Source organism: Topomyia yanbarensis, chromosome 3, assembly GCF_030247195.1.
Source record: "Topomyia yanbarensis strain Yona2022 chromosome 3, ASM3024719v1, whole genome shotgun sequence".
Classification (NCBI taxonomy): domain Eukaryota; kingdom Metazoa; phylum Arthropoda; class Insecta; order Diptera; family Culicidae; genus Topomyia; species Topomyia yanbarensis.
The window spans coordinates 154,578,280-154,593,411 of NC_080672.1; the positions used below are offsets into that span (position 1 = coordinate 154,578,280).

Below are 15,132 nucleotides of genomic sequence, written 5' to 3' on the forward strand. Positions count from 1 at the left end.
ACGTACATATACGTCCTTAAAAAATATATATTATACTTGTTTCAACTCACTTCGATCCTTGTTTCAACTTACCTCGGTAGGAGGTGAGTTGAAACCAAGTGAAAACTGTTACAAAAATCAATATATTGATTTGTTATGAACTTTTATGATTTATTATGACGTATCTTGATTAAGCATGAACAGAAATAAGAAATTTAAAATCAAAACTTCGTCGAATAATATTGCTTCAACCCTTCTCGGTTTCCCCAATATATTGCTTTCAAATTATAACTACTTCGATGTTAATTGAATTGAAATGTTTTATTTTGAAAATAATTTTAGTACATAAATCAGTTTTTGCTTATTTTCAGTTTTGTGTCACGTTCTTCTTTTCTTGTGGTTTGTTGTTCTCATGCCTCGAAAAAATAAAAGTGGTTGTACTTTAATATTATTATTATTTTCATAATTATTACTTGCTTTCACATAGTCGCCTAATCACCTGATTCTGTGTATCGGAGTTTGCTAAACCGAAGGAAAAAATTGTGTTAGGCTCCACAATGATTGATCAGTGGTAATTCACTTTCTAGTTTTACTTTTTCTCACATACTGTTTTTAATATATTTAAAAAATGGAACATATCTATAATTTGCAATATTTTTGTTTTATTTTTATGTTTTTTGCTGATTTTTCTCGAAAACACTGAGTTTTTCCCTTTTTAGCTTATGTTAATTTAGATACTTTTCTCATGTGTCCATTTAAATTTATTTTATATTGTATTTTAATCACTTAATCAAAGAATTGCTACACAACTAATCATAGGATTTTCCTTAAGGTTTTCTTTAATAATAAAAGTGATGATTTCATTTATTTTTATCAACAACAATTTATCGTTTAACATTATTTTATTCCTTTTTTTTAAATTAGTGTTTCACTTTCTTTACTAACTTGCTTGACCCGACTATTCGAAGTCCGATTACAACTGGTCTACCTTTTCTTCCGGAAATATTTCGGAAGGGTTACGAGTAAGCATCGAAACATCTCTACCATGAAGATAGGAGAAAATTCCACCAGGAGACCGTTCTCAAGTCGTGTTCGCTCTGTATGCTTTTGATTTTTTTGATTCTCATTCTTACTAATCCATGTGTGCGACTAACCTTACGTACAACGCACTTTAATTTCAGAGACTTGATCTAGTACATTAAAATTTTCTTTAGATCTATCACAGACGCAGTGATGAATGTACGCGGTTTTCGATACAGGTTATTTTCTGTTTTTGTTTTCCGTTCGAATGCGACGGTGCTGGTTTGTTCTTGTTGTTGCTGTTTTCTACAAGAAAGTTTTGCTGTACTAGAACAATGCTATCATATCCTGAATGCTTCCTCGAAGGCTAGGGATACCTAATTTGTCTGACGCTACTTGAAGGAATTACGTTTAGTTCTCTGCATTAATTTGTTACTTTCTTCGGTTTTAAGAATATCATTTTTTTGCCAGATTCTATTTGCTCTACTAGATTCAATTATTCTTTTCTGTTCCTTTCTTTCAACTTTCCTGACAAGTTCACTTTTCATTAAGTAAACTGAAATACCTTTGTGTGTTTCATATATGTGTTGTATTATCAATAATGATAATAGTGATTTTATTCATACAATATTTTAAAGTAATTGGAGTAATGTTTTTAATAGTATTTTATTTCTAAAAATCTTACAGATTATTCTCATTAATGTTTTTTTCTGTTCATTATTTCAATTAGAATATTTGTTTGTTTCTCTTTGTTCTGATGCGAATATTTCTTTTTACAAATAATATAACCTTGCGGGGTGTTTTTGTTTCCTTGCGAATTCCATAAAAAGTCGTGGGTTTTTGCGTGTTTTTGGTTCTATAGACTGCTGTTTGTTATTGTTTCTCATATATCATTCTTTCAAGGATCTATTTTTGATTGGGTGTATTGTGGTGCATAGCTGTGTGTACGAATTATTTGTGTTTTTGTGAATATTGTGTTGAAGGTAAAATCCTTCGCACAAAACGGCTCATTATTGTGTTTTCGTTATGGGTTTGACTATTACATTACTTTGTCAGGGTAGATGTTTTTGTTCTGCTTACTAACGGGCTCAGAGTCGCCGATCCGGATCATTTTGTTATGTTTGCTATTAATCTTACCAGGAACATTTGCCTACTAGTTTTCCGCTCAACTTTTGTATGAAATTGTTTACACAACCTAAGTGCACGCCAAGAATAGAGAGATTGTGACACTGAAATGAAGCATGGTGACAGTAGAAAAATGAGTATTCTAACTGGGATGTAATTTGGACAAATTTTACGAAAAGGCGACTTAATTTCTATAACATATAACCATATTCAAAAAATGGCGATGATCTTAACTGATTCACTTTATATTGACTAGACAAAGTAAAACAAAAGAACGATGACGATGTTTCGTGTTAATACGGGTAATTTTCGAAACAAATTATATTGAATTTGTTTGCCGAAAATGTTGAACAAGGAACTAAAGTGAGTTGTTGATTTAAGCGGTTTTCGTGTTATATGGGAATTTTTGTTCCAATTACTTTTCCGAGTTTGTTTTATTATCCGTTTACTTGTTATGCTTAATATATCACAGTATTTGCTGTTTATCATTCAAAACTAATTTCTGATTTATTGTACGAAAAACAACAAAGGAACAAACAGTGAAACATTGGTGACAGGATTTTTTTAGATTTTTTAGCGCTTCATTCAGAATTATAATTAGTAGGAAACAAATATATTATTTTTTCCTGGAAATATAGAAGTAAACACAACGATTCAATAGTTACTTTAAAACTAAATAATCAGTTGTATCCAATCAATTTGAAATAATTTACCGAATGAGGACTGGTTGAATAAAATCGCTAGCTTTATTGAATGTTCATCATGATTTGTATTACAGAACTTGACCGTGAAAGTTAGAAACGTGTTAGGCACGATCATTTCCTGTGGATATCCAGCGAAGAAATAATCACGTCATATCATATGATTAAATTGTACACAGGAACAAACATACCTAAAAATTATTATTGAATCGATCTGCTATGTGGTGACCTGTGATTGAAAAATATAATTCAAATTAGGATCGAAAACATCTTCCATAAACAAACAAGCTTTTTGCGTCTCAATTCTGTTGATTCAGTTTATTTCTGTCCTCGGATTATTTTTGGAAATTTGTATTTTTCTCTCGACTTTTGTTAAAATACAATTTCATTGTGTAATATTTTAAAGTTTCTGCATCGTGCAGGTATTTTCTTTCTTTAGTTAATAATAATATATAAATGTATCTCCTAGCTATCTAAAAAATATTTATTTTTCTTTTCAAGTTTAGTGGTGCTTGCTTTCCATAATTCCTTTTTTACTTTTTGTCCTTAAATACACATTCATTTCGGATATCCTTTCCAAGTTATTGAGTACAAATTTGCAGTCACGCCTTTTTAACAAAGGTAACAAAAGTTGAGAACCGTTTGTGATAAAACGAAAAGTTAAATAAAATTTACACCCAAAAGGGAAATTTGGTTTTTTCTTTCTTTCCGGACTGTCTGGTATGACAGTCATAATGTTCAATCTTCTGAAGATATGTGCCTACTGTGCGAAGTTTGACTGATTGGAACTGTGCTTGGTTCAACAATCACTTCTCGCTTTAGTTATAATGAATTTCTAGCTCGATGCAATTTCGCATTCTGATAAGTTCCTGCATTTCATCTTTTCTAATTCTTCTCGTAGTGTAATGGATGCAAAGAAAGATTTTTATAAAATCTTAGCTTTTTCAGTCTTGACAAATCATATTTGGTTCACCTTCATGTGAGTTTCTCTCCATCTTCTTGCCTAACATTAATCTCTACCGAGGTATGGTCTTCATGTTTTTGATTCTGCCAAGCGAAGCAAAGATTTTCGGTTGTAAACAGGTCTGACATGCGCGAAGCGATTTGGTGGACTTAAGGGATTACACCACTATATAGTATGAAAAAATAGGCATATTTCGGTAATTTTTCTTGACGTAATGAAGAGATGAATCAAGATTCTGTAAAATGGTATTTCTAATACTAGTTGTGATGAATAAAAAATTAAGTTTTAAAATAATTTCTTCACAAGATGGTGGCTTCCGTAATCTTCGCCCTAGAGCCAAAAACAAGTTTGTTCGATTCCTTAGAATGATAGCAAGCGTTTTCGTTGAGATTTTTTGCGAAATAGCACACTTTCTATTAAGAAAACGTCATAAAAATCGACACAAAAATGGTAATTAAAAACACAATAACAAATGAAATCCTACATACGTCGCTAGAGAAAGTAATTATAAATACACTGTTACATTTTCAGAACGATAAAAAGCCATTTGTTTGAGTTACCGGTCAACTAATCAACTAATAAAAAGTGGTTTTCGTAAAAACACAGTTGAAGTTTTCAATACACTGAGAGTATGCATAAGAGGCGTTGCGACAGAATTGAACATTTTTACGATGGTGTAATCCCTTAACGGACGGTTGTTGGCATCCATGGTCGTAGGTTAGGGGCATACAATAGCTCTGGTAAAATTTTATTACATCTGCATAGTTTTGCAATAACAACAATTCCATTAAACTATTGTATTCGAATAATCTACTGCGACCTACCCGGAATACGAATATTTCCAATACTCCAGATTATTTCAGCATTGAAATTTTTTAGCACTTATTTGTATCGGTTCTAGATTCTTAAAAGCCGAAACTGAAAATGGCATTTAAATTAATTAAGTTCACCTTGCAATTGGTAGGCGTACTCAAGACAATCCTTGTCGCAAATCCACGAGTTAGTGTTAGTGTTAGTGATAAACCCTACCACAGACCAGTCCATTTTAAAAAAGCATTTAATGTATAGGCAACAATTGCATACAAAAATTGAAAGCAAACGTAAAAAAAATTAAAATGAAACAAGAAAAAACTGTGACTGATAGGATCCGTTCCTGCAGCAAAAGCAAGCCAGCCATGCTCTATATCTCGATATTTCCCCCCATTTCTGGTAGATTTGCTTGACTGCTCAATCATTCCTCGCTCTTAAATTTTTATCATATTTTTCAGCGCCCTAATTTAGTTTTTTTATCATTTTAAAACGCTCAGTTTGTTTTTTCCTAGTTCCACTCCCATGTATCCCACAAAAACATTTTGAATGCTTTGGAACGCAACTTGAAATCGTTTTACTTTCTGTTTATGAGTTTCACAATTTCATTTTATATATACAAGTAACCCACTTCGCATAATTAGTATTCAACTACGATTAAAGTAAAGAGGAATCAATTCAACAGGAAAAAGACGATGTAATGGTGTCAAAATAATGCTTTTCTTCAAAGTAATTACATGGTGCTACAAAAATAAACAAATATTGAATACACTTTTCAAGTGCCGTTCTATAATTTGTAACTCTAGTGAAAGGCAATACAAAACCACGTTTAATCAGTTTAATATACCCGCAATATCTTGAATTATCGTAAAAAAGCACTAAAAAATTACCTACGTTGTCATTTTTAAGCCGAATTTAGATTTTTGAAAATTCTGAAAAGAAGAAAAGTAGACCTTTCCAACGATGTACGTTTTTAGAACAACAATACGAAATCATTTGCGATTTTTATTTCATAAAAATATGAAAATGGTTTAACATTTTTCTGAAGGCATTTCTAATGATAATTCCAAAGAACATTTAATTCCGCGTCCAACGACATTTTAATCATCACGATCTGCCGAAAATGACAAAGTTATTCAATTTTCCAAAAATTAGGAGTTAACGGGTGTATGTGATTGCTTTGATCAGCATTTCACAACAGTGGTTTTTTCGAAAATGTATTTTTTGCCTCAAGGGGGGATTATCATATAGAAGGTTATAAATATTGCTTTTCAGTTGGTGTCCAGCATTGGAAGAGAACAGCTTGATCGATTTTCCTGAAATTGATATCAAAATTATGGTAATTTCAATCAATGTGAATCAAAAAAATGGTTGAAAATGACAACGAAATTAATTTTTTGTAGGCGAAGGTCTCAGAACATGTCTTTTTTTGCAATAAATTTAAGGGTCTGAGGGTTTATTAAACTGGTCAAACGTAGTTTCGTGCTGTATTTGACTAGACCTACAACATATACTAAGTCACTTGAAAAGTTCAGAATCACTGTAGCACTGTTTTATGGTAAAAATTTTGAACTTGAAAAGTACTTTAGTGTTTTATTTCGAGAGTCGCTATACATTTTTTAAATTTTATTAGTACTTACACATAAGAGATTGTAATAGGAATACTTTTGATTTAGTGTGTATGAGTGTGTTTGTATGTGTCCTATACCCTAAACTCTCTCGGAGAAAAATAATACTAAACAATATGAAAATAAATCACAATTCAAACGACTAAAACGAAATACTAAGAACGAACGTATTGTAAATAATCGTACACAAAGAATAATATAAAAGAGAGGTATCATCATTTTCTGATTTCTTCCTATTAATTTTAAATCACCAAACAAGTTTTGTCACCACTTTGTGTTGATATTTAGTATGAACAATTAAACTATACATTATCGTTGCTCCAATAGGACGTGATTTATCATTTAGTAGTTGAGTAATCATCTGCAACATGTTTTGTTATTGTTGATTTTGTTTACGAGGAAGAAAACCTGCGTGTCTTCACTCGCGCTCTCTACACGTATGTATTGTTCTGTTAGCATTCAATAAAAGTGTATGCGTGTGTTTTGTTGTTAGAATAATGGTGCACGTGTATGTGTGTACACTCAATACAAGTAAAATGGACATACTTCAGCGGGTCTTTTAGTTGGTAAACAAATTTAAAATAAGGTTTTCTGTGGTTTTTCGTTTTTTGAAAAGTAGATTTGTATATATTATTTTTGCTAAATTTCGACTTGTTTTCACTTGTTTCAGATAATGTAAATCTAAAAGAATGCTTTGTGTGTACAATAACTTCAATATATTTGTATAGATTGTTACAGTACGGAATTATGTTTCGGTTGACTTAGTACAAAATGTAATACAATTTTTTATTTACTTTTAATTTTTTTTTCAAGTAGAAAATGTAAAATTTATAGAATTTGTGGTGTTTAATCTGAACTTATAATTATGTTTACCCAACCATAAGATTTACATTTGCTGTTCATTTTTTCAGGTCTTCCATTCATTTTCACTCATTTAAAATAATATCTCTTAATACATTCAATTTTTCCTGTTCCTTAGCTTGTAAATAAAGAAAAATTCTCAGATATATAACGTATAAATACAAGTATAAAACAAATACAAAAATAATTCACAGTAGTTGTAATTCTGCCAAACTAAACAAACCAAAACTGGTATTGGCAATAACCAACCTTATGATATTTAACATACAAATAACGTGTAACACGTGTACAGCTCAACATAACGTACAAATACTAGCGAAAATCGCACCTGCTGAAATTTATACCGCTCCTAGTAAGCGAAACTTGCGCTCCACTTCCCTTTCTATTCTGATAGACTCTTTTTTTCTCGCATTCACTGTTTAAGTTTTGTGTTGCTTGTTCACATCCGTTGACACTACTAGTTAATACACCAGAGACAGTATTTTACCGCATGTGAAGAATTTTTGTTTCAATTTTCCAGCTGGAGGTTTGCGAGTTTCAAGTTCACGGGGCTAAGGTTCGCTAATTAAACAGGTAGGTCTAGAGTAATTCTGTGTCTATCGGTTGGTAGGTTTTTTGCGTTCGGGATGTTTGCTGCTTCTTTATTGGATTGGGTGATTGTATTTTCCACTATTCTGCTAGTTTTGTCGTGGCGGCCATCACGTTCGCTGGTGGCAGTACGATTGGTATATGGTAGTATTTACACTGTTTGCGCTTGCACATACCCTTTGCATGATCACGACAAACCGCCACGCGTTGATCACATACTTCTACTTTATCACCTGTGTTGTGGAGAAGAAAGAGTAAAAAAGACATTTTTGTCGGATGATTAGATATTTGATTAGATAGCTACATTAAAATGAATGTTTTCGCTTATCACAAGACGTCACTGTTGTGCTATCTTATGTCAAGCGCAATTAATCACATTTCAAGAAAAACGATTTTAAAAGTTTGAGATTGAAAATTTTGAAACTTATTAAAACATACCTAAAAAACTAGTTTTAATTCACCCAGTGGTGCAATTGTGTTACTCTCATTTATAAAAGCAATGATTTAATAGCTGATTACGTTCAATATAACATAGGGTAAATATCTATTACATTCTTATTACACTTGGTAAGTAGGTATATATGAATGCACGACTGTCACGAATCTGATGAGCAACATGTCGAATATTTAATTAGCTTAAGGCTCAAGTTACCTATTTTGAGCATATGTTAGAATTGAACGCTTGGTAGTATGCTTAGGAAAAAATGTGTTCAGCTTTGCCACCGGTTTATTCATTTAATCCTTTTCAAAACTTTAAAAGAAGAATATCAGTCGATTTATTAGATCAGCAGATTCAAATCATGCCAAGTAGCTGCTGGAAAAACCATCGGTTTGGCTGAATGGTGCTTTTGAAAAAGTGGCTGTAATTTTTTCATTGCGCAGTTGTGTTGCGTACCCCAGCTCGGTGTGGTAGTATGACAAAAACCACAGCCACTTTTTCAAACGCACCATTTAGCTAAGCCGATAGTTTTTCCAGCAGCTATTTTGTATGATTTGAATCGTGAAGACCTAATAAATCGACTGATATTCTTTTTTTAGAGTTTTGAAAAGGTTTAAATGGATAATCCGGTGGCAAAGCTGAACACAATTTTTCCTACGCATACTACCAAGCGTTCAATTCTAACACATGCTCAAAAATGGTTACTTGAACCTTAATAAGCGTGAGTTCATTGTTGTCTTCATCCTAACATACTTTAAAATGCTGGGTGGTGGGAGAGGGTAGGAGGATGATTTGGGGGGGGGGGCACGTCGGGAACAACCTAACGAATGTTAGTGGTTGAAGGGAATGCGGGTGTAAGGTTGGTCTGAAAAGGGGTGAGAGAGCTGGGGTGGGGTGTAAGAAGAAGGATCGGGAGGGGTGGATGAGGGGTGCAATCGCCAACTTCATATTATACATTCCATTTGAAACTAGGTTAGTGAAAATTGGTTTAGACATCACCGAAGGGAGAGTTATACGATCTCTTACCGAAAAATATTGGATACGTATTTTTTTATTTCGTCATTAGGGTGTCTTTTTACCCGTTAGGCTGGTTCAAAAAATCGTAATATTTTAAAAGCTAATTTTTTTAAAGATTCATGATTTTTGAACCGCTATTGGTCAAATGAAAAATGTGTTTGTATGTAGTTTCAAGAAAAAATGGTGAATTTTGAAAAAAATTGTTTGAACAAAATATGTATTATTTGTTTTTTTTTGATTTTCACTGCGAGGGGCCTTAACTACTCCATACTATTATATTTTTATTTGAAAGATCATTCAATTCTATACAACATATCTAAACATATCAGACCTCTAGATCTAGAGGTTTCGGAGATAGAATTTTTTGAAAATAAAAAATCTATGCATAAACCCCACATGCACGGAAACGATGAAACCGCATGGTAGTTCACCATACATGTCCAGCGAGTCTCAGTAGCTGTGAATAAAGAAATTCATGAGTTACTTGCAAGCTGGGTGCAAAATTCGTTTCAACCTGGGGGCTATCTATTAACCACGTAGAAAAAATTCCAGACATTGCAGATCCTGGCCTCCCTTCGCGTTCTAAATAATTTTACCGAGCGTCATCTTTGGTTAAAAATTCCACTTCAATATCCAGGTGGTTTGAAAAGGGTTATATTTCGACATTATTTATTTTTGTAACAAAAATCCAGAAGAAGTACAAGGAGAAATGAGCGATACAAGATCTTAACCACACTTCCCAAAAGTTGGACTACATATAGAATTGTGCAGGAGTTCAATGGTTCTCAATATATGGCCAACAAAACAAAAGAATTACAGCAAGAGAAAGGAATAATGGTGGTGCCGGAAAAGAGTTTAAGCTCTGCTGCAATAAGAACTGAAACGATAACATGTCTTGAAATTGAGCTTGTGCGACCACCCCTGGCTGCTACTCCGTTATCGATCGGGACTAGCTGAAGTTGTACAGGGAATCAGTAGATAATTATGCTTGAGAGTAGCGAAACATCTTTCAATGTGCAACTCCTGGTAATCCTGAAGTGTTTTTGATCAATACCGGTACCGGCCAGGCCCGAAAATAGATAGCGGAAGGAAAGGGAAGGAATAGTTAGTCCGATACTTGCTTTTGCTAGAGGCCGTATATACTACTGCGCACTCCACAAGTATCACGGGAGGAGGATATTTTTTTTGTTAGTGAGAGTATAGAAGTTGGATCTACTTCTTCTTTACCGACGCCAGAGAGGTGATTCATGGACCGGGGACCAACGGCTTTACTTCCCTTCCGAAGGAAGACGTAACCACAGATTTTTTCACCTCAGAAAATCTCAACGACCTCGGCTGGAATTGAACCCAGGCTAACTGGAATGAGTGGCGGTCACGCTTATCACTCAACCACCGGCGCCGTCATGTCTGTGGATTTTTTAATATCTAACAATGAAGAAGGCAAAATTTACGTACAGAGAAGATTAGTTTTGTGTAACTTGCAGTAGGCGTATTCTATCTTCAAAAATACTTATCCTGATATTAAAATAGGATTCTCCATGTTCGCTAGTAATCGTCCAAACAATGCATTTTTGATAAGTGCCCTGCATACCGTATGCGTATATATATATATATATATATATATATATATATATATATATATATATATATATATATATATATATATATATATATATATATATATATATATATATATATATATATATATATATATATATATATATATATATATATATATATATATATATAGTACTTATTTTTAAAACTTTACAAAGCAGCAAGTCAATGCAGATGGTGTTAACTCCTATTTGTTTCCAAAAATAATTTGTGAAAATTCGAGCGAACAATATTGGCTGCAGTGTTGCGGAAACTGCCCTGGAACGCAAATTTTAGCAACAGAACTAATTAGTATTCTTAGTAACGGCCATATTGAATCATTAAAATTCAAACAATGGCATCAAGTAGAAAGATGCATTATGAACTTAGTTGAAATGGACATACAAGAATTATTGATACTTTTTTAGAAAAATTATTTAACATATTGCCGCATAACTTTATACCTGAACAACAAGGGAACTACTTGAAACACATCAAAAGCAATTTGAAAGCTACAGAATGCATTATTATTATTCTTTCGTTGTGCATGATGCAGTTCAAGGCTTTCATTGGGTAAACGCTCAATGTACTATTCACCCTTGTGCTATTTATTTTAAAGACGAAGAATCGGACGATTTGAAGTTTACTAGTTTTATTGCAATTGCTGACTCCACTAAACATAATCGTGTCGCAGTTCGTTTGTTTTTGACTCATTGTTTAGCGTCATAAAAGGTAAATTTCTAGGCTTACAACAGACTTACTTTTTCTCAGACGGCATTTAATTTGGGCAACATGCAAAAAGATTTTGGCATTGATGCCGAATGAAATTTTCCGCAACTTGTCATGAAAAGGGTCCTTGTGATGCTTTGGGAAGAGTATTGAAACAAAACGCTTCGAAAGCGAGTTTGCAAGGCCATCATAATTTTATTCATGGGCTATTTATAAGCCAGATTCAAAAATACACTATCAGCTTTGTTCGGAATCAGAATACAATAAAATGGAAAAAAGTTAAAAATCGTTATACACACTGAAAGTCATTCGATAAAAAAAATAACGAAACCAATTTTTGTTTTCCTAATCAGTTGATTTCAAAAACAAAATGAAATATGTTATTAAATTTTCTTTTATTTTTGCGAGATTCTGAAATAATACTACCTGTTGAGATTATGATTGATTTTAACAGCAAACTAGCCAAGATAGCATAGAATTAAAAAATATACCTTTCATGCGAAATTAAATTCATTATTCTATTACAAACAATCCGCAAACATTTTTTTCCATTTCGTCTCTTTCATTGTTCATCTAAAAAATTCTCAAAAAAATTAAGATTACAGTCCACAAAAGATAACGTTATGATAAACATAATTAAAAATTCAATTTACGTATGCAATAACTGACCTCCGGAGTATTTCAACAATTAAACTTCATACTTCCAACCGTCGGTTGACGAAACAAAACGTCTATCAAAATTAGTCATCATTTTGAAATATGTTTTATTTAACGATGATCTAGTTTAAACCAACAATGAGATCAATTGAATTTCAGTTGTTTTGAATTGGTAGTGTAACGGCATATGCGTTTGTGTACGGGCTTAAACAAACGCTACAAGCAAAGACAAGATTTTAAAGCTTCAACACAGGTAAGCTTATCAAGTTTTGTGCTGAGCCTGAAACCTTCGTATCCCGATTGAGACTGACAGCATCAAAACAACAGCGCTAGATTATTGTTTTCAGTATAAAGGTAGTTCACCCAAAATTAAGAATTCAACTACTTTTTTAGTTAAAATTGTGATAAATCGGTTTTTAGTGTTACCTCAACCGTTTTAAGGGAGTTTTGTTTTAGAACCCTATATGCGCTAGTAAAAAGCTGGGGAGCAAAGGGTTAACGAGCTGAGATTCACTGAAATGGTTTTTGTTCACTATGAATCTGACAAGATACAAAGCGAAACGGAGAAAGTTGGTTCGATAGCTTTTGGGACACTAAATTCGCAGGTATAACCATTATGCCAGGTTTCTGTCAGTTCTTGATTTAACAGCCTTGACGTGCCATTCAAACTAGGGTGAAATCAATTTCACTCGCACTTCCTGGCAGAAGTCTAACAGGAACCAAGTGAATTCCTGGTTTTTCCTTATAGGAAACGTGCAAAACCCTGACGATATCTTTCTGATCGGATTTTAGCAGGAATCGAGTAAAAAATGTCATTATTCGGACCGAAATCTAGTTAAAGTCTGGCTGAATTTTGACTAAAGCCTAACAGTACCGTTTAGTTTCATCGTTTTTGTCAGATTCCGATTTTGCATTAGATCAAATTTTCATCTCGAATTTTGATAATACGCGCGCAGAATGTCGAGAGAGTTCTGCTAGAACTAATTTCGCTTTGCTCCACTTCTGCTAACTTTCTGTCCAAGCACGGTGACTGGGTTATCGAACTGGGCAACGAAATCAAAATACATATTGAAAAAGCAGCTTTGTATCTCGCGGTATGTTTTAATTTGTGTTTTGGATGTACGGTATTTGGTATAAAGAAATAGAAGTCTGTCTACATATTCGACGCTTCGGAACAAGTACTTTGACTTTGTCCAGATATCATAGCGCTCTGTCTTTTTATTGCAGGACATATAAAAGATGAACGGATGTTGAAATGCAGCATAGTTTGACAGAAGTCAGAGCCCTATAATTCCCGGAAATTGGTAAAATACTTTAGCCGAAACATTTATAAATATATTCCTACAAAAAGTGCTAGTTGATACAATGATACTTACACTCCATTAGATGTACGAATCTACAGGTCGGACGCGTGCACATCGATCTATTAAAATCTTGGCACACCGGGAGGGTGTCCAGTAACTGTAACGGGTGGACAAGAAAGACAGACTATCGATTAGTTTAGCCTTAATTTGCACTCGAGCCAGCGTGATGGAAGAGAAAGAATGATATGTAAAAAAAAATAGAGAATATGGTTGGTTCAATTTAACAAGAAAAATAATAATAATTGAACGTAAAACAAATAAAAACTAAAAATGTTGCTGAACTCATGATCTGGTTGGTGGAGATTGTGATAGGAGATAGAATGAAAGCATGGTGGTGATTTTTGGAGGGTTGTCCAAGGTGCAGGTATGAATAATTTAGATGGTAATAAGGAGTGAATGGTTGATATGTTGTTTTATTTGAAATGGTATTTTAAGTTAAGTTAAAGGATGATGGGAGCTGATTTGGGAATTGATAGAAGGATGATATTTTACTGACAATAGTGAACGTTCATGATTTAGAGATAATCCACAGTTTGACGCTATTTGTTCTAAATTTTCAAATCCGACATTTTCGATTATTACAGTGGCTACATTTATTGTCTTCTCTATTGTGTTTTGTCTTTTGCTCTGACTGATGATTGCCTAGCTCTGGGGACTTATTTTTATCATATTGGACCTATCGAATATTAGACTCTGGTCGATTTAATCATCTCAACAGAATCGGTTAAACGAAACCACTTAAAATGATAAAAAAGCCAGCATTGTTTCTCCAACAAAATATAAAATGAAATAAAAAGCACAGTTAGTAAGTGAAGCTGTTTTCCTCGTGTGAGAATAGATATCAAGCAGCAGGCATTCTTCATTCTTCAGCGGCAGCCCATCGAGTAGAAATCTGAGTTTACCCGACAATAGTCTAAACAGAAAGCTGAAGGCAATAGAACAAGGTGTGGGGGTGTGTCTATTGAACCGCTATGGAGTATTCGAACAAAGTATAACAATAGAAAAATAGTACACAAGCAGTGCTGCTGCCACCAAGCAAGCGGCCGAATTCACTGAAGATGCTAACAGAAAATAGGCACGGTAAAGCTGCTGCAGCGCTGGCCGGGTTGTTTTGTTTCGAAAAAGCGCATTCATATGTTTCAGATAGGGGGAGGATTGTTTTTCCAGGATTTTTTATGTCTAAAAAGCGTGTAGGAGTTATTGCAACTAAAAGGCGAAATAGTCTGGGACAAGCGACCAACTAAAAAAAATATTTGAAATGAACATTTGTACCATTTGGATTACGCAAACAACTTAAGCACGAAAACCTGTACCTGTCCATTGGCGTCGGTGTAGATAACGTAAGGAGCATTCAAAGGTATCGTAGGTGATGCTGTTTGTTGGTTAGTCGAAAGGGTAGTTTTTCGATTTATTTAATTACGACGATTTATGCCGTACAATCGGCCCGATGCAGTGTTTGTTTTTTTCATTGAATCGACGGCGGTAGACCGAAATGCGCGTAAGGGTGGAAAATGTGTAGTGGAATTTGTTTGCAGGCGAGATTCATCATCAATGAACAATATAAGAAGAGGACGTTGATTGTAATGAAATAGATTATATTCCGATACATCCATTTAAAACATAAGGAGTGGGTGGTGGTTGAATAAATGCCATTGGG

The 15,132-nt window shown here is 33.7% G+C and overlaps 1 protein-coding gene across 32 annotated transcripts in view; it reads right to left on the reverse strand.

Moving 5' to 3' along the window:
* Positions 1–281: 281 nt before the first annotated feature.
* The window catches only part of LOC131692185 (protein muscleblind), a 782,320-nt gene continuing 767,469 nt past the window's right edge, over positions 282–15,132 (reverse strand). For 22 of the 32 annotated variants that reach the window (XM_058979064.1, XM_058979078.1, XM_058979067.1 and 19 more), the window contains 3 exons: positions 14,789–14,847; positions 13,488–13,599; positions 282–7,906 (listed from right to left, as the gene is read on the reverse strand). In XM_058979064.1, the coding sequence (XP_058835047.1) occupies positions 7,755–7,906; positions 13,488–13,599; positions 14,789–14,847 (323 nt within the window). In that variant the 3' untranslated portion in view covers positions 282–7,754. The remainder of the gene's footprint in view (positions 7,907–13,487; positions 13,600–14,788; positions 14,848–15,132) is intronic. The other 10 variants (XM_058979068.1, XM_058979066.1, XM_058979092.1 and 7 more) reach the window with 3 other exon arrangements.